The sequence below is a fragment of the Vulpes vulpes genome, chromosome 4 (genome assembly GCF_048418805.1).
Source record: "Vulpes vulpes isolate BD-2025 chromosome 4, VulVul3, whole genome shotgun sequence".
Lineage (NCBI taxonomy): Eukaryota > Metazoa > Chordata > Mammalia > Carnivora > Canidae > Vulpes > Vulpes vulpes.
In genome coordinates, this window is record NC_132783.1 from 116,866,333 (window position 1) to 116,890,791 (window position 24,459).

General features: G+C 52.3%; 1 protein-coding gene across 9 annotated transcripts in view; it reads left to right on the forward strand.

The window, feature by feature from the left end:
• Positions 1–24,459, forward strand: part of TNIP1 (TNFAIP3 interacting protein 1) — a 49,714-nt gene that overhangs the window by 13,448 nt on the left and 11,807 nt on the right. For 6 of the 9 annotated variants that reach the window (XM_026008344.2, XM_072756805.1, XM_072756800.1 and 3 more), the window contains 8 exons: positions 7,861–8,032; positions 9,179–9,313; positions 10,651–10,736; positions 12,086–12,169; positions 14,863–15,054; positions 17,620–17,714; positions 19,295–19,415; positions 23,240–23,329. In XM_026008344.2, the coding sequence (XP_025864129.2) occupies positions 7,897–8,032; positions 9,179–9,313; positions 10,651–10,736; positions 12,086–12,169; positions 14,863–15,054; positions 17,620–17,714; positions 19,295–19,415; positions 23,240–23,329 (939 nt within the window). In that variant the 5' untranslated portion in view covers positions 7,861–7,896. Of the gene's footprint in view, positions 1–1,335; positions 1,391–7,860; positions 8,033–9,178; positions 9,314–10,650; positions 10,737–12,085; positions 12,170–14,862; positions 15,055–17,619; positions 17,715–19,294; positions 19,416–23,239; positions 23,330–24,459 lie in introns of all 9 variants that reach the window. The other 3 variants (XM_072756806.1, XM_072756807.1, XM_072756802.1) reach the window with 2 other exon arrangements.

Consider the following 24,459-nt stretch of genomic DNA (forward strand, 5'->3'; position numbering starts at 1 on the left):
TGCCTGGCTGGCTCATTTGGAATATCGTATGACTTTCAGTCTTTAGGTCATAAGTTGGAGCCCCACACTGGGTGTAGAGGTTAGTAAAAGAAAAAATAATAAACTTAAAAAATTAGTATTCTATTATACTTGGGCTTTTTATCCTTAATGGTATTCTATGGACATCTTTTTATGTCATTGCCAAGCAGTGTGCCCCATTCTTTTTGATGGCTGCATAGCATTCCAGTGAGTGAATGCACTGTGGTTTATTAAACCGGTGCCTCCCTGGTGGACATTTAGGACATTTCTGCTGTTATAAAGCATGTGGCAGTACACATCTTTGTTCAGCCCCTGTGGGCAGTGACGCAGACATTTCTAGATTCTTAGGTAGAGGATTACTGATTTGGGCAGTAAACCTCTGGCCCTGTAGTTAACTAAAACTTCAGGGCATACGTCTCTGTAAGAGAACTTTGTTCTCAGCTAATCAGACGTGTAAGCAGGTATTGACATCATTGAGAAAGGACATTCTTTGCTGCCAGTGACTCAGCTATAAGAAAAACAAAATGTATGCAAGGCTACATCAATAGAAACATAATACCTAAAAAGGTGGAGGTGAAAGTTCCTCTGTTTGTGAACCATACCTGGAGTGTTGTGTTCAGTTTTAGGACCCATTACAGATAGGTAGAGGTAGAGGGTTGAGGTGGGGGAGGGCATAGGAAGGGGGCTGCAAGCCAGCCCCTCAAGGAACAGCATAGGGAACAGGGTCTAACTAGCTACAGGAGAATGCTGCAGGTTGCAAATGTCTTCAGGGCTGAACTGGAGAAGAGGGACATCGTGTTCCTTGTTCCAGAGGACTTCAGAGGGCAGAGTAAGTGCTGGTGGAAGTGGAACTAGGAGTACTCTGACTGCAGCCAGTGTTGGCTACCCAGGGGAGGGTCCTTAGGGAGGAAGTTGGGTCACTGAAGATGGTCATCGGAGTCCCTTGGCTCCCCTGGGGACTGGATCAGCACAGGACTGTGTTTCCCCTGAACTTCCTTCCACCTGAGACTCTAAGCCCTGGTGGCTGCAGGTGATCAGAGGCAGACTGGGACTTGATTGCATACCAAATTAGAGATCCATTGAGGCAGGGGCTGGGAACTTGGAAGTCTGGTCGAGCCAGCCAGGCGGCAGGACTGGTTTCCTCCCACTGAGCTTCAGCCCGTTGTCTCAGGGGGAGCAGGCCAGGGGAGAGGGCAGCGGCACTGCAGCCTCACAAATTGAGCCTGGATTATTTGTTCTACCACTCACCAGCTGTGTGTTTTTAGGCAAGCGACTTCACCTCTCTGAGTCTGCTTCCTTCCACCCCCTTGTCCCCAGGCAGGTGGTGTGGAGCCTGAGTCTTGCAGGCAGAGGCCGTGGGGCTCTCTCCGTGGTGAGTCAGCACAGGGGAGGGGAGGAAGGAGGACACAGAGGAGATGTGTGCTGTGTGAGGGACACAGTTCTCAAGCTGGGCTGGAGCCGGGGTGCATGCTAGGGAGTTGGGGGGACCCAGCGAGGGGCTGCAGACACCATCTGCGGGTTTGACTGCCCTTGGGGGAGGTAAAGCCACCCCGATAGTACTTGTTAGGAGGACTCTTGGTTTAGGGGAATCCACTTGGGCCTTAGGGATTATTGCTGAGGAGAGCAGCCTTCTCAAAGTCTGACAGGTTGTAGGAAGGGATGATAATTAATGGCAAGTTCTGGAATGTCAGAACTAGAGGGGCCTAAAGATCCTCTAGTCGATTCTCTCTGTTATATTGTTGCCAGTGTTGCAAATACAACCCCTCCTTTTGGGAAACTGAGGCCCAGTGAGGGGAAGATGTTTGCTCTGGGCCTGGTTCCTTATATTACATGCTACACCTATAGCCTCTTTATTACTGAATTGTTGCAGACTAAGTAAGTACTTGGCTCACTGGAGAGGATGCCAGGGTAGGCTCTTTTTTAAAAAATATTTTATTTATTTATTCATGAGAGACAGAGACAGGCAGAGACATAGGCAGAGGGAGAAGCAGGCTCTCTGCAGGGAGCCCGATGTAGGACTCCATCCTAGGACCCCGGGATCATGTCCTGAGCTGAAGGCAGACCCTCAACCACTGAGCCATCTAGGAGTCCCTCAAGGTGGGCTCTTTGATGGATGGCCCTGGGTCCATAGTTTTCCTGACAATGGGGTCATGGGGGGAGGGCTGGAGATCATCATAAAGTATGAATATGGAGAGATTTTTTACTTTAGTTTACAAAGTGCTTTCATGGCTTCCTGTCACCCCTGGGGAGTATTGCAGGATATTCCCACCTACAGTTGAGGAGAAGGAGGCTCAGATGCTTCCCAGTCTTTCATGAGTGCGGTTCCACGGCCCATCGGCTTCTGGGATCTTCACTGGCTGTGGTTGTACAGTGTCCCTGCTTAATGTCTTTTTGGAGTTACCAGAAGTTAAGTTGGTGTCACAACCTAACTTGCCGAGACGGCAAAGGAACCTAAAAACTCCATTAAAAGGGGGGAGTAGAAGGGAGTGGGGAATACGCGGCTCTAAACAGTGTGGCAGAGTTATGGGGCTGCCCCAACCTTTTAGTAAGAACCCACGGCATGCCAGACATTTAATTTCGTGCTCTACACACATCATTATTACTTTGGAAATTTTATTATTATAAAATGAATATGTTTCTTGTTGAGTAAATCAAGTAATCAGGAAGTAAGAGGTAGAAAGTGAGAACACCCTTGCCGCCGCTGTACACATATTGTTGCCTTTCATTGCTTTTGTCCTAGGGCAGGTCGGGCTGTTTTGCAGCAGAGGCAGCCGAGGCTCAGAAAAAGCCTGCAACCTCCAGGGGGGACAGGGCTGGGACCAGGGAGGGGCAGACACCGGTGAAGCCCCTGGGGTGCCGCCCACGAGGAGGGCTCCTGCTCAAGGTCCTGTGCCTGCACTCGAGTGCCCCTCTCAGTGTTGTCCCGTGTGCCTCACCTGCTTCACCCCAGACCCTGCGTCACATGGGGACCCTTTCTTCCCGACTCCATGGCTGTACTGCTCCCAGTGTGGGGGATCCCCTCTCTTTCCTTGCCTCGCTGCTGGCTCCTGAGGCTTTGGTCTCCTTTGGTCCTTAGGCCAGCTCCACGACATCCCCGGGTTTCTCTCCAGCCCAGGGTCATCGCTTTGTGCACAAGGGAACCACTGTGCAGTGGGTGGCCGGGCTCTCCCGTGGCCCTAAAAGGCCGCAGAGAGGATGCCAGCACCTTCTTCTGGCTTTCCGTCCTGGGCCTTCTTTCCTAGAGACCTCTTCCCTTCTGCCCACTGTCAGCCCCCGCACTGGCACCCTGGGCAGCCCCTACTCTGCCTCTGCAGGTGGCCCCTGGCTGCTTCCTGGGCCCCCCCAACCCCGACTCCGGTCGGAGATCTGCTGAGGCTTCCCCCTCCGCAGCAGGGAGAACTTCATCTGCCCCGGAGCGCAGCCGGTACCCAGGGGCCTTAGTTCAAGCTCCTGGACGTTCCCTCCGTTTCCTCGTCTGTCAGACGGACGTCAGCCCCCCGCTGCTTCCCGAGACTTATGGCGATTGAATGGACAGACAGAGCTTGGGAAGATACTGGGTGTTTTGCAGCTGTTACAGGCTGTGCAAGCTTATCTCCTCTGGGGGCCTCGGAGCCCCCCGCCGGCGCCAGCCCGTGGCTCACCAGACGGGCCAGGCTCTTCGGTGGGGAGCTGGGATGGCCGTTCAGTTCCACTCCAGCCTCTTTCACTTCTTTTCTTCTCGGATGGAGGTTGCGATTTGAGCCCACTCTCCTGCCCCCCTCAATCCCTGTCAGCCACTCTTCTGTCGCTTCATCACGCCACCTCCTCCTCTTTGGGGCCCCTGGCTCCTACGGTATCATTTCCATCCTCACACCCTGCAGTTGCCGCCTGGCCTCCCCGCTCTGGGTCTGGTTCCAGCAGGTACCCCTCAGGGGAGCGGGGCGGGCTGTGGGGGCTCTGGTCACCCCTCTGCTGAGCTCTGTGATGGGAAGGTGGGCTGGTGTCCCCCTGCTGGTGGGTTGCCTGCGGGTCTGTAGCTGGACGTGGGTTCTGGCCAGGTCCTGGAAGAACGTGGGGTGGGGCCTCTGCGTTGTTGTTGGATCTTAGCCCAGGAGCGGAAAGTGGAGGGTAAGGGCACTGGGCAGATGAGAGAGAGAGAGAGAGAGAGAGAGAGAGGAGCGAGAGAGCGAGCAAGGACCTTCTGGTTCCAGCTCCATCCTGACTTGTTGGGTGAGCTTGGTCTTCCTGTTCCGGGCCCTGACTCACTGCTGTCAGATGAGCTGATGCCCAGGAGGCCTGGGCGCTGAGCTCCGGTACTGCCCCAAGCAGGGGCTGGGGTCCGCACCCCTTTGCCCCCTCCACACACTCTATTGCCTGCCTAGGAGGCGGGAGAGTGGTGCAGTGCTCCCCTCAGCGGGCCCCTGGGTACCTGCTAACAGGTCATCCTGTTGCCCTTGGGGATTCCCTTCCAGTTCTGTCATCCTGGGAATGAGTCCCCTTTTCAGGAAAGGTTCTAGAAAGCACACTGACAGGAGAGTTCCTGTCTGCCCGGCAGTCGTCCTGGAATTGCCGCTGACCATCTGGGCATGAGGTCAGCGGGACGTGGAAATTCCCTGTTTCTGTTTTTGTGTTTCTTCCCCCCAGAAGTCCAGGCCCTCCCGCAGATGGCTTCCCTGAGCTCCAGAGGGTTTTCTCCCATCAGGCTGTTCTGTGTGGGCTCCATTGGCCTACTGCCTGGCAGCCTGTTCTCTTATCCTGCCCCGAGCTCTGCCTGCCAGGCCTGGGGTTGGGGACAGTGGCCCTGCTTGCTCCTTCCTTGGCTTCCCGGGCCCCCTTCCATGGCACTTCCCCAGTGCTGAGGAAGAACCCGAACATCATACAGTTTAGAGGACACGGAGGTGGGATTTCAGTTTCTGTATTCCACATCCTACCCTGTTGCTTGGCTGTATGTCTGGGCTTCTCAGAGGGAGCAGGGCTGTGCTGGTTCCAGAAGTGTATGGTTGTCCAGAGTATCACTGGTCAGTGGGTCCCAGAGAAGCCCTCAGGATGCTTTCGGATGGCCTCTCAGGAGGCAGAGGCAGGTCACTGGCTCCTTTTGTCCTTCAGTGTCTCTGATTAGAGGCTGTTCTGGACCACTCTGAAGATAGACTGGTGGACAAGGTGGACTCGGCCCCTGCTCTTATGGCGCTCCCAGTCTACTGGGCAAGCCAGATGTAGAGTAAAAAATGTCACGTCAAGTCAGCGGTGAGTTCTGTTTAGGGTGAGTGTAGAGGGGTGAGCAGGATCCAGGACACATGGGGGCTACTTATCACCAAAAGTGGGTGTAAGCCTCTGCCAGCCCTCGGCACCCCCATCTGTGCATTCAGCTCTCAGTCATTGGCTCAGCTTCCAAGCACCAGACCTGTGCTGCTGACAGATGCATGGAGCATGCTCCTTCCTCCAGGAAGTTCTCCGTCAAGCACACACATGCTTACACCAGTCACCCACATTGCATACTGGGCGGCAGTGTTTTGTTGGAGAGGCATGTGAGGAGCGTGGGGAGTGTGGAGGAAGGACTCCCCACCCCTCACGTCTACCAGCATTTTCGAGCACCTTGCTGGTCATCAGTCATCATGCTAAGTGCTCTATCCACACTGTCTACTTAAGTACTCTCAGTGCTCTGCTGTGTCACTTTGACCTTTTCAAGTCGAAAACAAGTCCCCCCTAAACTAAGTGATGACTGCTGTGTTGGGCGTGTGGGCAGTTGTCCTTTGCTTCTGCGGGGCCCAGCCAGGCGTGGGTGCCTCTCGAAGTGGGTGCTCGTCTTCTGTTTCTCAGTTTTGAGGGGGAGGGACCCCGCTCCTCTGGAATTGATTTTCTCTCCAGCCTTGTCATTCCGTGGTAACATGGACCCTCGGGGCAGGATCCTTGTTATTTCATGTGCCGCAAGGCAGGGAAAACAGCCCAGAAGGTACCTGGTAGCTGGATAGGTGTTACCCCACAGGCTGGAACTCACTGTCCGCCCCTCGGGCCTGAGTCTTGCTGGGGGAGCAGAGCCAGTGTAGCAGGGGGCTAATTGAACGCGCTTTCTTAGGCACAACTGATTTGCACCTTGGCTCTCCTGTGCTGGCCCTGTAATCCTGGCTGTGTCACTTCACCTCACGGAGCCTTCCTCACATGGCGAGGATAACGTAGCCCGTAGGGTTGTCACACAGCTTCACTGAGGTGGTACCCCCAAAGCAGTGGGTGTGGTGCCTGGCCAGTGGGGCTCTCATTATGAGTCCTTATTCACTCTTTTCTTCCAGTGAGCCCTGTGTGGATGCTCATGGGACCCTTGAAGATTCCTGACCAAAATAGTTTTTGCCCTGGGGGTGGTGATCTTGGGAGGGAGGTTGTTGAGGCCCCCAGTGGAACCCTTTGGAGCTCTTTCTTGTTGGCCAGCTCTTTGCTGGATCAATTTTTCAACCTCAGGGCCTTTGCATTAACTATTCTCTCTGCCTAGAATATTCTTTCCTCAGATGGCTGGTTCCTTTGCTTACTTCGAATCTTTGCTAAAATGCCTCCTTCTCTGTGAGGCTTTTCCTGACAGCTCTACTTAAAATCGAAGTCCCTGCTTCATACTTCCCTGCTTAATTTCTGTCCATAGATGTTTTAATCACCCCGAATACCATGTTTATCTACCCATCTATCATCTGTCTTGACCACTAGAATGCGAGCTCCATGAGGGATGTTTGTCTGTCTTACTTGCTCATCATTTCCCAGCACACGGACTGGTACCTAGCACAGAGTAGATGCTCAATAAATACTTGCTGAATGGGGACACCTGGGTGGCTCGGTGGCTGAGCGCCTGCCTTCGGCTCAGGTCATGATCCTGGGGCCCTGAGGTTGAGTTCTGCATAGGGCTCCCTGCATGGAGCCTGCTTCTCCCTCTGCCTATGTCTTTGTCTCTCTCTGTGTGTCTCTCATGAATAAATAAATAAAATCTTTAAAAAAAACGTACTAAATGAATGAATGGAAGAAGGACATTTCTCTACTATGTTACAGAACTGGAATTCTGAAATCATTTTGCATGGTGGAGTCAAACAAAATAAAGCAGACAAAATTGAACAGATTGATGCAAAACCCTTGCTGCTCAAGTAGATCGTGGTTGGATGGAAAATTCATCTGTGTTCATTAGAACTGGAAGGGACAGGCCATACACAATATGAGGCTGAAGAAGAGGGTGACAGTGTCAATTAGTATATTAAATATTAGTCAGGGTTTTTTCTTCTTCTTCTTTCATTTAAAAAAGATAACATATATATAAATGAAACATTGGATTGGGTTGACTTGCATATCCCTTAGGGCCCAGGCATTTTAGTCTAGAGATCACTGATTTAGTGTAAGACTTTCATTTCCCCTCAGAGTGGGGCAGGGACTGCCCACGATCCCACAGTGAGTTAATGGTGAGACCATTTATTCATTCAGTAAGTGTTCACCAGACACTCCCTTTATAGCTTCACCGAACTATGCGCTGGGGCTGTGGGGCTGCAGTCCTGTCCTGGACCCCACCAACAGGACGTGAACTCAGGTTTTTTGACTCCCGAGCCCATTGCTCTTTCTTGTACTTTATGTGGCACTTCTAGTGGATTGCTGTCCCAAATGAACCAGCAGTGCTGTAAGGCTGCTTACGGAAACTGATGCCCCTCTTGGGTTGTCTCTTCAGAGAGACACAGTGTCCAGATCAGAGGAGGTGACTGTGCTGCCCTGCTGTACCGTGGCCAGGCCAGCCGCAGGTGCCACATTTGCTCCTGGGTTATGGGGACTGCCTTCTGGGAGCCTTGATGGACTAGGATGCGTCAGTGGCCTGGCCAGCCCCCTCACATACTGCTGTTGTCCTTGCAGCCAGGTGGGCACCACGGCAGGGCTTGAGCCACCCTCATGGAAGGGAGAGGACCATACCGGATCTACGACCCAGGGGGCGGCGTGCCCCTGGGAGAGGCTTCCGCAGCCTTTGAGCGCCTAGTGGAGGAGAATTCCCGACTGAAGGAAAAAATGCAAGGGATAAAGATGTTAGGTAAAACAGACCCCACGCTCTCCCCGCAAGCCTCCTCCCTGCGGCCTGCAGTGCCACCTGGCATGCGCCTCCACCCAGGTCATCCCTCTGGCCCTCCTGGCCCAGCAGTGGCTCCTGCCTCACGGCTGTGTCTCTGCACTGTTGTAGCATGATGGCAGCGTTCCCATCCTGGATTCCGATTCCCCAGCACCGTGACGACAGGGCTTACAGTACCCAAGGGACGTTGAAACAGGCAGGGTGGGGGAGGGAGGAGGACCTAGAAGGTCCAGGTCTGTGGATGTGGAAGCAGGATGGCCTCTTCTTCCAGAAGCACCAGGAATGGGAGAGCTGACATCAGCAGGGCGACAAGGGCACAGTCCCCAAGTGTTGGAGCGGGGGCCTGAGCTTGGCTTGAAGCAAAGTGGGAAGAGATCCCTTGATGTCTCTTTTCCTGGCTTTTGCTCTGGCTGTCTCCATTGCCTGAAGCAGGTCCCCTTACCGCCCCATGCCTGAACCAGCCCAGATGCCATTGCTTCCCTGTATGAAGGATTCCTTGATTCCCTGTCCAGAGGAGTCTCTTTTGCTCCACGCCCCTAACACTCTTCCTTTGCCCTGCTGCCACCTTCTCTGGCCTTAGGCTTTGGGGATGAGCATAGCTCCCCGATTTTCCAGCTGCTTACTCCTTGCTTGGCAGATCTCCGCTTGGAATGGCAGATTAGGGAAGGGGGAGTGGCATTCCTCATTCTCCACCTCCAGAAGGGAAACTGAAGCCCAGAGGGGTGGTGGTATTACCAAGGGTCTCCTCCCTTCTGGCAGCCCCTGACTGGCGGGTGGGGGCTGGGGGTAGCCGCCATGTGCCATGATGGTCAGTCTCAGAGAGCCCTTGGCTTTCTGCAGAGTCCCTGGCCTGATGTAGCTGGAGGCCAGAAGTTCGTTTCAGGTTCCCCTCTTCTTTTTCCCTGATTGTGGGGCCCTTCTCCACCTGGCCCATCTCTGCTTGGGGGCTGGAATGGTGCGTGTTGCACTCAGCCCACAAGGCCGTGGTGGGGGCCCAGCCCAAGGCCTGTGACATCAGAAGCCCCACACAGAAGCAGGCTCAAGGGCGTGGGCCCGGGCCAACCGGTGCACTCAGCTGACTGACTCATTTGCTCCCTGTCGTCTCCCCAGGGGAGCTTTTGGAAGAGTCCCAAATGGAAGCATCCAGACTGCGGCAGAAGGCTGAGGAGCTAGTCAAAGACAGCGATCTGCTCCCACCACCGTCTCCCTCTTTGACCTCCTTTGACCACCTGGCTGAGCTCACAGGTATGAGGGGGGCCCGGGTGGACCACTCCCTCCCCCAGACTCCTAATTCTCTAGTCCCTGAACCGTGTGGTCTCCCTCCTCACTTGGAAATCCGCATCTCCTCCGTGGATCCTTAGGCCACAAACCATCCTCCTAGTCATGTTTTGTCTACAGCCTCCCTCAGAGGGTCAGGTTTGGAAGGGACTTCAGAATAATTCTGTCCACAAATGGCTGATGATGTAGCCCTTCTGAGGTCCTTGCAGACATAAGCGATGGATCACAATTCTCTGCACCCAAGATGTGGCCTCAGGATCTGTATCAGCGTATTTGTTTAGCAGATCTGTAATGAGCAGCTACTACGTGCCAGGTGTAGAGTTCTTGACAATGACTTCGAGTTGCTCAGAGTTGGCACCTGGGTCAAAAGCTCTCTGGGCTGGCCCTACTTTTTCTACTTTACCCCAGGGGAAGCCAGGCCCATGGAAGAACCAGGGTTTCCTGTTAGCCAAGCTGCAGTGTATTTCAGGTGTGAGGGGCACACACTACCCATTAAAGGGAAGCATTGATGGGGAAGGATTATAGTACTGGTACGGTTGCCACACATTCCTCGGCATGTGTCCCTGAGTCCAGGGCAAGGTTGGAAGACCTGGTCCCCGCACACAAGGCGCAGGTGGCTTCTGCTACAGCCCACCTATGGTCTTCATGTAGGCCGCTGTGACAGCCTTCCACTGGCTGGTAGTTACATTTGCTGAAGGGGCAAGTGGAAGACAGTGATGATCCCAGAGTCCACTGCGCTGCAGTCAGTGGGCACATCTAGCCTTCACTAGTCCGTTCAGCAGTGATCTCTGAGTCCCAGCTGGGTGCCGGGCCCACCCCCTGAGTGAGACGGCTACCCTCCAGCAGCTCCAGGAGGTAGGAGGGAGAGCCAGGGTTAAGTCCTGCTTTTGCAGTTGCTGGCCTTGTGACTGTGGGCCTCCTGGTGACCTCTCCATGCTTCCTGTTTCCTTACTTGAAAATGGAGATACAGAGCTGTCCTGAGAATTGGCTGATGTAAAAATACTTTGTTAATCATCAAGTGTCACCCTTGTTGCCGAGGCAGGTCCAGGCTAGCGAGGAACAGTGAGCACGTTGGGACCTTTTCCCAGCAAGTCCACAGAAGATGGCCTCTATGCCCAAGTTCTGTCCCCATAATTCCAGTCATTTTCCTAGGCTACCTGGCCTTGGTGGGACTGTCTCCCACTTCCCCAGACTCAATGGAGGGAATGGTGAGAACTCTGCTGACCCCGGGCTGTCCTCAAGGGTGTGGTATCTGGGCTTTCTCCCTTTTCCTGCTGCTTATCCATGTCTTCTCAATTCTCTAGGAAAGGATGCAGGTGTCCCAGCACCCCCTGCTGACCCTGCACACCCCAGTGACAAGTCACAGCCGGTCCCAAAACCTCCATCCAGTGTAAGTTACGTTTGGAGTCATGGCTGAAAGTTGCCTAGACCTCAAGGGCCCGTGGGGAGGCAGATACAAGAACTTGAAGAGAGAGGGTTGAGGTCAAAAAACTTGGGTTTTGACTTGCTAGGTGGTACTGGGCCTCAGTCTGTCTGCCTGGGGCCTCAGTTTCCCTGTTTTCAAAGGAAGGGCATAGTTAACACTTACCAGGAAGACCCTGCTATGCACAGGGCATTCCTCCCAGCTCCTGAGTTGCATCATGCCAAGCATGTGTGGACCGTGCACAATCGCTGGGAAAATGGATAGATGTGACGTGAAACTCACATTCTCAAAGAGGGCTCGGAAAGTGTCTTTTCCAGATTTACCTTGCGGGGTTCTTGTCATTCTTGTTATTCTAGCACTGGAAAGGAATGGTGGTCATATTGTTTAGCGTCACCATCCTACAGATGAGGTCTAGAGAGGGAAGAGGGTTTGGTTGTGAGGTCTCACACAGACCACTGAGGAGATGGAGACTGAAAGGGAGACTTCCTAGGGCAGGGTCGAGATCCAGAGCTGGGGTCCTGGTGGCCCTGAGGCTCAGCTGCAGCTGGGTACAGAGATCTTTCCACCTGTCTGCCCATTCCTGGCATGAGGGAAGGCTGGAATAGTCCTTGGAGACCAGGTTTAATAGCCAGAGACAGTTCCTGGTTGAGAGGACCTACAGGCTTATCTGTTGGTTGTACAACTGGTGTATTCTACTTGGTATGGCCAGGAGATGTGAAGAATCTGGGAGTCCTTGGCCACCCTGCATTTGAGTGAATTCTGAAATCTCTCCAAATTTGTTGGCGTGTCCTTGGGACTTACTGCAGATCATTCCACTGCTCTGGGATCTCTGGGACTGGGTTGGCATGGTTGGCATAGGATGGCCTTGATGGTGGCCCTGACTGTGATCTGTATTCCCTGCTCTGGTGTTAACTAACCACATGCTTTCAGTTTCCGCATCTGTCCAAAGGGGATATAACCCTCTGACCTCGGTAGGTAGCTTTGAGAAATAATGGAATTTGTGAAGATGTTTTAAAAGTGCAAAGCCCTCTAGAAGAAAATAAGGTTTCAGAGTGCTAGTGGTTGAAGGGCACTGGTCCCACCATCCCTGTTTTACACATGAGGAAACTGGCCACGGAGGGGAAAGTGACCTCAGATCACACAGTGGAGTGCGGGCGGACCTGCTGGGAATCCTGCTCTGTGGTCTCACAGGAAGTGGTATGGAATTGCCCTGTGAGCTCAGCCTCTGCACAGAGGGGCTGCCCTCAGTCACGAGGCCCTCGAGGAGGGGCGAGGTGTTTTTCTCTCAGGCCATCCCTAACTCCCTTTCCGTATAGGGCACCTCCTCTGAATTTGAAGTGGTCGCCACTGAAGAGCAGAAATCTCCACCCATGAATGGTGGCCGCACCAGGAACACAATGGTGAGTGGATGGCAGGTCCCTGGCACGTCCCATGTCTCCTCTCTGTTTTGGTCACCTGGCCCAGGCTGAGAGGCACAGGATCTGCTCAGATCCCTTGGGTACTCTGGAGTCACTGGGGATCCACAGGGGGCTGGGCAGGGGGTGCTTCTCGCTCACATATGCAAATTCCTGGCTGGTGACTTCCCCGACTTGGGCCATACAGGCACCAGACCATTGAGAAAGCTTGGGCACATTGCCAGCCCTGCTGGTCTCAGCCTTGTGCTGAGCACCCCCACAAACCGTGACTCAGCTTTTGGGCCTGTGGGCTCCTCACCGGTTGGAGTGGAAAGGGTCGGAGAAACCCAAAATAGCTTAAGGCAGATGCTTTCGCCTTTTGTGTAGGCTCTCTGCTCCTCCCAGGCTCCCCTTCAGGGCATTTATGTGTACACACACGCACAGACACACATACACACTCCTCCAGCTCTGGGGGCATCTACCCAGCATCCTTTCTGTACCTTATTCTACTTGCTGCTTTTATTCTAACCGTGTCCCTCTCTGCTGTCCCTTAAAATGGTAGACTTACTGGAGAACCATTGCAAAAGATCTAGAATATTCCTCGTCAAAAGTCTTAAAGCCCTCTTCTCTCCTCCTTCCCTCTCTGTGTCCACTTTGAGAGTTTTTTGGTGGTGGTTATAAAGGCAGTAAGCGGCCTAACTCTTCCCCTTGGTCTCTGTTTCCTACCCCCCACCAAGAACTGGGAGGCCGATGTTGCTCCTTGGCTCCTTGGTGATGTGTTGCATCTGTCAGTGCCCAGTGTGAGGTCCCCATCAGGTGGTCATCCAGCTTCCAGTAGCATGTCTTCAGTGACAGTGGCACCTCACCATATTAGTATCAGAAAGTTTCATGTTTTGTCTCCTGGGAGCTTTTGCCTACTTATCCTGCTCTATCGCTGAAGGCTCTGAGATGCTGGCAGAGGAGGAGAGACAGCCCCTATCCCCCAGCCCTGCTCAGAGTGTTTTACTTTATGACCTTGGACCAGTAGTTTCATCTTGTTAATAGGTTCCTCCTTAGCCCCACCGTGTGCCTAGTCTGTGCCAAGCAAAGGCAGGACAGCCTCCCTGCCCCCTGGGAGATTGCAGGCTGGTTGGAGAAATTGCAGGGATGAAGCAATTTATGAGCCTTTAAAATAGAGCAGCAGTCACCACCTCTTGTGGGAAGAGGCAGTGGAGAAATGAATGCAGAATTGAAGAAGCAGCTTTATCTTCTGCTAGGATAAGGTGCTAGCAGTATTACATAGGCATTGACTAGATGCCAAGTTGTGGCTGTAGGGCATTTCCAGGGCCGCAGAGTGCAGAGACAGGGGAGCCCAGTGTGGCAGGGCACTGGATCAAGAGTCAGAAGTCTAAGTTCCGGTCCTAGCTCTGCCACTGACTCACTGGGCGACTTCAGGCAAGTTCCTTCTGCCCATACTATGGTTTTCCAGCCTGAGCCCTGAGGCTCCCTGTGGCACTGACGCCTGTAACTTCCATAAATATTTAGGGGAGTCTGCTAGAGGAGCTGAAACATCGACAGGACTGAGAAGGTTAAGCGGAGGGGAAACTGTGGGAATGAAACCTGAGGAGGCACAGGGCCTGGCACATGGAGGCTCAGGCAGGGGAAGGTGGGGACTCATCCCTGGTAGGGGAGCCAGGCTCGATGTAGTGAGCTATAAGATGCCAGTGAGGATCCTTGGGCATGGTATTGGCATAACTAAGGCACCATTGTCTTTGGTAAGAATGTTCCAAACAGAGGAGAGGTGGCTAAAGAGAGACAGAGACAGAGACAGAGACTGATTAATTATTAAGATTGGACTGTTTTGCCCATAGTATGCTTCATTTCTTGTATACTCTACTAACTTGTATACTCTACTAAATCTACTCTTTGATCCCTCTAGAGCAATGGTTTTTGTTTGTGTGTGTGTGTGTGTGTGTGTGTGTGTTTTTTAAGAGCAATGGTTCTTGACCTCTTTTAACTCTTGGCTCCTCTAAGGAGTTGTTGAATGTTTGGACCATTACCCCGAAGATACACATAGAGACATAGAAGTCAGGTGCTTCTGGTCTCTCCATGGTCCCTGGTCAAGAGTCCCCGAATCAAAGAAGCAGTGCTGTAGATAAAGTGACACCCCTGTCTTGGGCTTGCAGTTTCCACATGTCAGTTCACCCTCCTGAGAAACCTGTGAGGGGATCCCTGGGTGGCTCAGCAGTTTAGCACCTGCCTTCGGCCCAGGGTGTGATCCTGGAGTCCTGGGATCGAGTCCCGCATCAGGCTCCCTGCATAGAGCCTGCTTCTCCCTCTGCCTGTGTCTCCCCCCCTCTGTCTCTCATGAATAAATGAATAAAATCTTAAAAGAAAAGAAACCTGTGAGGTAGATGGGAGGGAGGGAGGGTGTGTACATTTAGTAGAGGAAGATTCTGAGGCCTAGTGGACGAGTGGTTTACCCACACTTAGTGAGGCCTAGAGTGTGGGAAGAAGGTGGCTCTGCTGCTGGGAAGCCAGCTTATGGCCTGGGAGTCCCAGGTCCTGCCCTGTGAGTCAGCCCCAGACAGGGAACCTATGTAACTGGAGAATTTCCCTGGGTTGAGCTGGGTTCAGAGGGTAAACTGAGTCATGAGGCATGGGGAAGCAGAGGGAGAATGGCTGGTGATGAGTGGTCCATGTGCCCTCCCTCCCACCAGGAGTTGGGTCCCCTACCTCATGAGGACAGCAACCTGCTGCTGCATCTGCAGCGCCTGGAGACCACGCTGAGCGTGTGTGCCGAAGAGCCGGACCGCAGCCAGCTCTTCATGCACCTGGGCCGCATGGCCCTCGAGTTCAACCGGCTGGCCTCCAAAGTGCACAAGAATGAGCAGCGCACCTCCATCCTGCAGGTGAGGCCGGCTGGGAGGGTGGCCAGGTATGCAGGTGTACTCCCTCTCTGCTTCCTCCAGCTCTTCTTGGGAAGCCAGGGGTACCACAGGCACCTCTGAGGGTGATACTGGGGGCTGACTTATTGTTCAGGGTGGCGAGAAAGGTAAGGAAGTTGTGGGAAGGTATGAGGAAGAGGAAGGAAATTTGGAAAATGTGGGTGGCCAATGCAAATTTCACGGTTGGGGATACCAGCGGGCGTGGACGTGGGCAGGTCGCGGCAACCCTGCCTCTAGTGAGTGCTACAGTTGGGATTCAGACCTCAGTTCTAAATCCCATGTTCTAAGCATCATCCTAATCTGCCTCCCAGCCCTCCCTGCATGGTGGGAGTGAAGTCAGATTCCTTCCTAGGCCAGGCCAGGCCTTGGGATAGAATGGTTGTAGTAATGACTTTTTCTTTTTTCTTTCATGGGGATCGGTCATCTGTACTGGACAGGGGATCTTAAGCCTCATGGGCCTTGGGTAGGGAAGGACTCCCAGATGTTGAAACTTGGTTCTAGGAGCACCTGAGCACCTCTCACCTTAGTGACAAGGCTTAATTTGAAGTCTCCTTCCTTCCGTGGTACCAGTCACTGATCTGTGGTCTCATTCATGTCAGCAGACATTCAAGACCTTCCGGTTGATGGGGAGTGGGGGTGAGGAGCAGTCTACTGTGTGGGACTTTGGGAAGGGCTGGGTTGACAAGAGCAGGAAGGGCGTCCAGGTGTGAGGAGAGATGTGAGGGGCAGAGGACTCCCATCCCACCGTGGGGGAGGCACACGTTGAGGGGAGTGAGGGGAGTGACTGGAGTCCACTGTGAGGGTCTTGTGGGCGGGCCAGGCTAAGGGAGACATCCTTCTGATATCAGAGAGGCTTCGAGGCATCAACCCAAGCTCCGGGAAGGTGACTCTGGTACACTGTGTGGCGTGAGATCCCTGTGAGTGTCAGCTTTTTGGCTTTGAAATGGGGATTGATACCAGGCCTCATAAATGAGGGTCCTGCCAACTTCTAGTATTTTTTATATATTGAGCTCCCTTGTGTGTTTCCTTCTTCGCTGTTCTTATAGTTTGTCATCATTTTATCTTGTTAGGTGGTTTACTTACGCTGTGTTTGATCTCTTTCCCTTGCACTCCCCGCTAGAACATAAGGCTCACAAGATGGGGTAGGAACCTTGTCTGTCATATTCACCACCACATCCCAGTGTCCAGCACTTAGCAGTGTTTCATGTGCATTTTTGAGGGAGTGAGTGAATGAATGATCAGATCACTTCCTAGGTAAGCTCTCTGGCCCCTTTGATAGAAGGCGATGACCTTGGTGACATCCCCCAGAGACTGGACTGGAAGGTAGACAGCACATGAGATTTCGTCCTGACCTTCACTTAGTGATGGGGAGCAGGACATTCTGTTCCTGCCGAGGGCCACAGCATCCTGGGTATTTGCCTACCCCGTGGGTGGAGGCACATTAATCCAGTTCCTCCTCCTTTATTCATTGATTTGTTTGTTGGTTCACTCAACAAACATTGTCAAAGGCAGGTATGGTGCAAGGCCTCTGCTAGACCCAGAAACCAGTCACAGTAGTATTTTGTCCTCTTGGCCACAGATTCCTCATGTCCTACCAGCCTCTATTTCTAGGCTGTCTCCTCCATGCAGCCTTCCCAGGTTTCCCCTGTGTTAGTCAGAAAGAGCTAGGTTTTGCTGTGGAAACAAACAATTCCCTGGCTAACATAGTTTTCCCTCAGATTACATATGGCAGAGGCTTGTTTCTGCTCCTTAATTATTGAGAGGCCCAGGCCAACAGACACTCCAGCATCTCATGCCCCTTGGGATATGAGGCAGCCACAGCCACAGGGGAGAGAGACCAGAGAATTGTGCCCGGGGCCAGCCCAGAAGTGAACATGTATTGCTGCTGCGTACTTTTCAGGATAGTCTGGGACATGGAAACAAGATAGCGGGTGGAAGGCAGGGAATACCACTGGCTGTGCATGAGCCAGCTTAGCTACAGGCCTTTCCTCCTCTCTCTGCACCTGCCTGTGGCATGAGGCAGGGCGGGGGCATGCAGGGGGACACGCCAATTCAGGTCTGCCACATGGAGTGTAATCCTAGTGGTGATTCTTAGCAGCTGTGCAACCTCATGCAAATTATTTCACCTGCACCAGCCTGCTTTGAAAACAGAGATGAGTTATGTAGCTCTGGGGAAGCCCTGCAGCTCCCATGAGGCAGCGAATGGAAGAGCACCTAGCCATGGACACAGCATGTACTAGGTGCTCACTAAGTTTTTGTCGAAAGAGTAACTTCATATGGACACGGTGTGTCAACGGTCCTAGGAGGCATCTCCTGCCCTCCCATCTGTGAGGCCCTGGGCCTGGTCAGCCATCTTCCAGGCCCCCTCACCTCGCGGTGCTTCCAGCAGGAGTCCTCAGGTATCGCCAGGTGACTGGCAGGCCACAGGGTGCTTACGCTTTGATGGTCTTATTTGTCCTCCATCATCACTCTGGGTTTGGGATGCACCCCCTCCCTCACCTCGCCCCCATCTGCCTCTCTGTCTTGCAGACCCTGTGTGAGCAGCTTCGGAAGGAGAATGAGGCCTTGAAGGCCAAGCTGGACAAGGGCCTGGAACAGCGGGATCAGGCTGCTGAGAGGCTGCGGTAAGTCCAGGCTCCTCTGGAGCGAGGAGTCAGATGGGCAGGAGAAGAGGGTAGTGCCTGGCACCAGTGGGCTGAGGGCCGAGGCTTTGGATGGCAGGTCTGTTGGTCCTTCTCCTTGGGTACCTTGGTGTTTCCTCTCTGGGCCTTTTAATGCCGTTGTAGAGTGCCCTGAGAGCTTCAGAAGAAGGGCTGTGCAAACTGCGCTCCTTCCTGGGGAACTTGCCACCCTAGCCTGTCCACGGAGAGGCCAGCCTGCTGTTGGGACAGGGTGCGGGACGTTGCTGCCATCTGCTGGTCACCATCGAGGCCTGCTTTTTTCCTGCTAACAGTCTGGGTCCCTCATGTGCCTCCTGGCCTCAGGATCACTGAGGGTCAGGGAAGGCGTGACCCGTTCACACTCCCACCGCTCCCTCCTCTGCTGAGATCCTGAGTCTCTGGGTGTGAAGCAGGCCTAGGCATTTTCCCAAGGGCCTCTGTGATTACCACGTAGGTAGACCCCAGATCACACTTGAGAAACACTGCTCTTGACTGTCGGAGTTTCAAGGGCCCTTCGGGATTATGCAGGCCAGACTCCTCATTGTGCAGAGGGGAGACTGAGGCCCAGAGAGCGTAATGTCTAACTAGTGAGTCACTGTGCCATTTTGAGTCAGCATGTGCCTCTTTACTTCTGGGGTCCAAGTGTTTACTCCCAAACACTTGGGAGTTTTGGGGTCATCATGACTCCATCCACAGGTCTGAGACCCAGGCTAGAGGAAAGACTCGTGACTAGGAGGCAACAGTGCAGGTCTTTGCTATGTGACCCTTGGGAAAGCCACTTTGCTTCTCTGTTTTTCTATTATTACATGGACACCTAGGTGGCAAATAGAACATAAAGAAATATTTTCCCTATTTCAGTCATGCCTGAACCCACATCAACACTTTTATTATGTCCTATGTCACCTTATTGATTTAAGAATTTGCTTTGATTTTAATCACATTTTTGCTTAATGTTATTATAAAAAGAAAACTTGCTCTGGACTTAATGGAAAACAGCATTACCTATAATGAATAGAAGATAACTCCACTGATAAATACAATGAAAATGGGTGTTAATAAGTTCTGGCAAAGTGCCGCCACCCAGGGAAGGGTCTGAGCCTGCAGCCTACACTCTCCCTGCGAGCAGTGGAGACCAGCAAATCCTGGAGGAGAGCTCCAGACCCGTTAGCACCAGCCAGGACTGTTTCCATGCTCTACACAGGAGGTTTGAAGCTCATTGGAAAGGGTGTAACTTTCTCCCTGGAGTGCCATCAGGGTCGTGTAATACAGGTTTGGATGCGTCCTAGAGATCTCATGTATGCAGACCTCCCACAGTTGGGAAACCCTGCCTTTGATGATCAGAGACTTCTAGAGAAGCCCACATTGACAGCAAAGTGGCCTAAGGACGCCTTCTTTACACCTTTTTTTGTTCCCGCCGAGGGCTGGTTTCAGGATCCTGCTGTATTCTCCAGGGCACAGCTACACTTCACATGAGTAGTAGGTCCTCGGACCCCAGCCTCAATGCGGGGCCAGCAATGTGACCTCTCTGTTTGCTTCTGACCCAGGGAGGAAAACATGGAGCTCAAGAAGTTGTTGATGAGCTGTGGCAAAGACGATGCTTGTGGGCAGCCAGGCTCACCAAAGATAGAAGGCGTAGGCAAGAAGGGGGTGGCCGGACAGCAGCAGGTACGTGCCCAGAAACTCCTTCTCCAGCATCCTCCGTCCCTGGTGCCTGGCCTCTGCTGCCACGTCGTGTGGCAGTGAGCTCACCACCTCCTGCTGCTGCAGTCAGCTCCCCTGTTAACCAGCTTCTCATCAGATGTCTTCTCCTTAGCTCAGCCTGACAATCTGCCCGTGGAGCTTCTACTCCTCAGCCCTCATTCAGCATCTGATTCCCTGGGATACACACACGCAGGTTGCTGGCCATGACCTTGGCTGGTGCCCCCCCCCCCCCCCATTCCCCAGGCCTTCTCCTCTCCAGGCAGAGCAGCTCTGATTCCTTTGGCCACTGCCCGCACAAAGTACTGTTGAGTCCTTCGCGCAGTCTGGGCACATTCCCTAAACATGTTCTCTCAGGCCCAGAGAGGAAGTTTGTGAAGGTTTCTGATGGGTGGGTTTCAAAGGTCAGTTTAACATCTCCGATATTCTTAGCAGAATTAGGGTGTTGGGTTGAGAAAGCCTCTCAGGGGACCCTGGTAAGCTCCTGGGATTACGCCCTGGAGCCTGTGACCTGGAGAGAAGCGGGGGTCAGCTGACACTGCTGTGGCCTGGCACCCCTTCCACGGCCCCTCCTAGCTGTGGCTCACATCCAGTTCCCAGGCACCTGCTGGCCCTCCTCCCTTGCCTGGTCTATGTCTTTCTCCTTCCTGCAGAGCTGAGTCCCAACTTCTTCCTGACACATTTTTCCCTTTTAATGGGGTTTAATGACTGCACAGCGGGACTCCACATCTTTAACAAACCCCACACCTATGTAATGGCAGCAATTATCCTAATAACTTAATTCCTTGTTACTATGTGGCAATGTAGAATTTCTGCGGGACTTGCAAAGCTGTCATCCTATTTGGATCTCCACTCTACATGTAAGCTAGGTAGGGTCAGGTCCATTACTCCATGATACAGCTGTGGCAGGAGGTGTGGGGAGGTCATGTGACCTGTCATCAAGATCCCTGCATCACCTGCCATCACACGGACAAGCCGAAGCCAGAGCCATAGGCCAGCAAAACGTGCTGATAAATGGTTTTCTGAATTCCAGTCTGTGAAACCCCTCCCTTCCTCCATTTACCCCTAAGGGCAGAGCCTGCCTTGGCTCATCCTCCTGGGGAAGTGAGTGATGGAGCCCCTGATCTCCTGTGGGTTCCCTGGCCACCATGGGTGTGGGATTCTGTGGGCAGGCCCCCTCATTTTCCCGGGCCCTCATCTGGCTTGATTCCCTGAAGGCCCAGCTCTTCCTACCAGGCTGCCAGGGAGGAAGGTCCCAGGGGGGCATGTCTTACGGGCGGCGGCAGAGCCAGTGCTCTGGAGCCGCATGTGGGTTGAAGGCTGGCTCCTCCTGCCAGCACTGCCGCCTTGGATGAGTTACCTAAACCAACTGTGGCTTCTGTTTCTCCCTCTATAAAATGGAAACTGTAACAACACTTGCCTCAAAGGATGGGGGGAGGATTCAGAGATGTGAGTGCCTGTAAAGTAGGTTTGGCGCTGGGCGCACGGTAAACCGTGAACTTTAGCTGTTTATTTTAATGGCGGTTCTGGTGCCAGCAGCCAGGTGAGCTGACTCTTCTCTTCTTTGTGGAGGTTCAGGGTGTACCCCCCAGGAGCCCCGATCCCTTCTTACTCTTTGCCCTGTAAGGAGGCAGCAGGCTTCTAGAGGCAGGCCTATCCTTTGCCTTTCTTAAAGGCGAGGGTCCCTGGAGGGCTCCCCCAGCCCTGGTTCTGTGGCATGCTGGTAGACTTTAGCCTGCGGGGGCTACTTGAGCCTCACTAGTTCTACCCTCAAGACCACCCCCCTCCTCCAGTCCCACCCCCAGCCCTGGGGGAGTTTGGCAGGAAGGCAAGGGATAGAGGGAATGTGGGCAGTGACCCCAGGACAAATGCTGACAAGCCCACTGGATGTCATAGATTAGGGCCTTCAGAGCCCGTCTTGTTCGATAGCCTTGTACCAAGGCCCAGAGCTGGCGTGGGTTGTGGCTCCTGCCGGCCTGGCCTCAGACCTAGAGCCAGCACTCCACTGTCGGCCTCCGAAGCTTGTTGTGCCCTTTCGCCTCAATATTTCCTAGTTTTTTTTTTTTAATGTTTTTTAAATTTTATCTTGAGATCACATTAGATTTACAAAAGAGTTTCAAAAGTAGTCCAGAGAATTCCCGCATCCCCTTAACAAGTTACATAACTGTGGTTCAATGATCGAAACTGGAAAATAAACAATACTATTAACTAAACTACAGACTTTGTTCAGATTTTGCCAGTTGCTCACTTGGCATCCTCCTCCTGCACCTTCTGTGCGGGCGCCGCCAGTTGGGGACCCCACATTTCCTTAGCGTATGCCAGCCTGTGACCATTCCCAGGCTCACCCTGTCTTTCACAAGTGTGACACTTTGAGTTCTACTGGCCAGTGATTCTGTAGCGTGTCCCTCAGTGGGGTTTAACCGATGCTTCCTTGTGATTAGATGAAGGGTGTGCACTTGGGCGAGAGCACCATGGGAGTGACGCTGTGAGCTTTATGGTGCGTCACGGCAGGGGCGCCTGACGTCAGCATATCTTATTACTGCCCACAGTGATTGCTTGGCTAAGGGTGTGTGTGTGTTGATTTCTCCATAATAAAGGAACCAATTTTTCCCTTATCGTTAATAAATACTTATTTTTGAGGAAAAACTCTAAATCCGTGCATATGTCCAGTTTCTTCTTATATTTCTCACTAATTTTAGCATCCATGGTGGATCCCACCTGCAGCGATCATTACTATAGTAGATTTTGAATTTCCCTCATTCCTTCCATGTTCAGATTTCTTCTGTAAGAGGGAGTCCTCCTGTTTCCCCCCACTTATTTATTTATTCAGCTATTCCTTTCTACCAGTATGCACTCAAGGATATTTATTTTCTTTGGGCTATAATCCAGTATGACCATGAGTTATAATTTTGTTCAAAGTGTTCCAGTTTTGACCATAGGAAGCTCTTTCAAATTGTCTCCCAGCCCATTAGACATGCTTTTCTTCTTTTTTATATTGTTGTTATTGAGCACTTTTTAAGATTGATTTATTTATTTTAGAAGGGGCGGGGGCAGAGGAAGAGAATCTCAAGCAAGAGAGTCACAACCCTGATACATGACCTGAGCTGAAACCAAGAGTCAGATGCCTAACTGACTGAGCCACCCAAGTGCCCCAGCACTTTCTCACTTTTTGGCACAAGATACTCCAAACTCTCCTTGTTTTCCCTTGTCCCTGGAATCAGTCACTTCTCTAAGGAACCCTATTTCTTTTTTTGGAGAAGAGCATTTAGAAACCAAGATCTGGACACTAGGTGTGCTCACTGCTACTGGAGTATCACTGCTCTAGGCTCTCTCAGAGGACAGAGCTAAGAGACACACATATATGTACTAACTACACATACACATCTTTATGCCATATCTTTCTAAAAAGCTTTTTAAGTAAACATTTAATAAAATGTTAAAAAAAAAAAAAAAAAACCTCTCATCACTCTTGCCTTCTAAGGTCAGGATTTTTGGCTGATGCTGCAGGTTTGGGAAGGTGGTGGTGCCTTTGAGAAAGAGTCTGAGCAGAGGAAGAAGTGGCCATGGGAAGGAGAGTGGTGGGCAGAAGGGCAGGGGTGGAGGAATAATGACTGGATAGACTTTCCAAAGCAGGCTTAGTCATGGCTGGGATGTGTAGTAGTGGCCTGGCTGGTGGATAGATTAGAGAAGTGGGAGACTGGGGGCTCGGTAAAGGCCTTCGGGGAGCACTGAGTGGATGATAGAACTGTTTTTTGAGGCTTTGCTGAGGGCCCTTCTGTGGTTCTCCCCAGGCTTGTGTGACAGCAGCTAAGATGCCAGAGGTGGGGGCCTTGGGTGCAGCTGAGAAGAAGGTGAAGATGCTGGAGCAGCAGCGCACCGAGGTAGGCAGCTAGAGGGAGTGGTGGTGGTGAGGGAAGACCCACCTTCCCTCCTGGGCTTGGCAGGACAAAGGCCTTCCCTGGTACCCTGTCTCATCCCAGGTCACCATGATGAGTTACCATGGTGACCACGGAGCCATCTGCTCCTTGAGGAAACCTGCTGCCTTGTTCTGGGCTCTTGTTTCTTTTTTTGGGGGGTGGGGGGGTGGGGGGGGCTCTTATTTCTTAATCAGTTCTCCTGCCTACGAGGGTCACTCTGAAGACGGGGCATTTGGGGCATAGCCTAAAATTGTTGGTGAGGGGATAATTTTGGAAGGTACACTCTGGGTGGTGGAAGGAGGTTGTGATAAGGTAGGCAAGTAGCAGCATCTAGGATGGGGAGCCTGGGGCTCCTCTGTCACCATGCACCTGGGTCGAGGAGGGACTGTCACAAATGGAGATGATCCGACACCTTCTTGTAGCACTGCATTTCACCAGCTGGAAGTCTCTAGATCTAGAATTGAGGTTATCCCCCTGTGCCTCCTCTATCTCCCACGCCAGGCCAGAATTTCCAGACTGGAGGTGGAAGCCCAACTCCTGTTCTCTTTACTGCTCCCCTCCGTACAGCTCAGCTGCTCCTCCAGACTCCTGGGCCTTGCTGCCATCCCTGGGCCTCCAGCATATTTGCAAGTTAGGCCTCCGTCAGTCTTTTGCTTACATGTCTATCAATTTTAGTTTTCTTTTTTTTGTATTGCTATAAAGTGTTTGCTTTGGTGACAAAAGCAACATAATGCTCGTTAGAAAAATAGCGAGAATCTCACCACTTAGAGTTGCCCACAAGTTGGCAACAATCCTGTTTTATTGTGAACTTACTAACATAGAACCTGTTTTTTAAAATAGGCAGAAAAAATTATATCCTTGATACTGCATTATTACAGGTTACTGTTTTTCTTTTCTCCTTCAAAATTAGCTCTCTTTGAGGGTATTTATGTATCAAACATCTACTCTTTCTTCGCTTCTGAGTTAGTCTTTATCGTATGGTAACGTGTCTGAAATGGCGATGCCTTTTCCCCATTGTTTTATGTATTTAATGGTGTAGATTGTTTTTCTTCCCTGAGAAATTGTTGTGTCATGCATGGCAGATAATTAGGGTC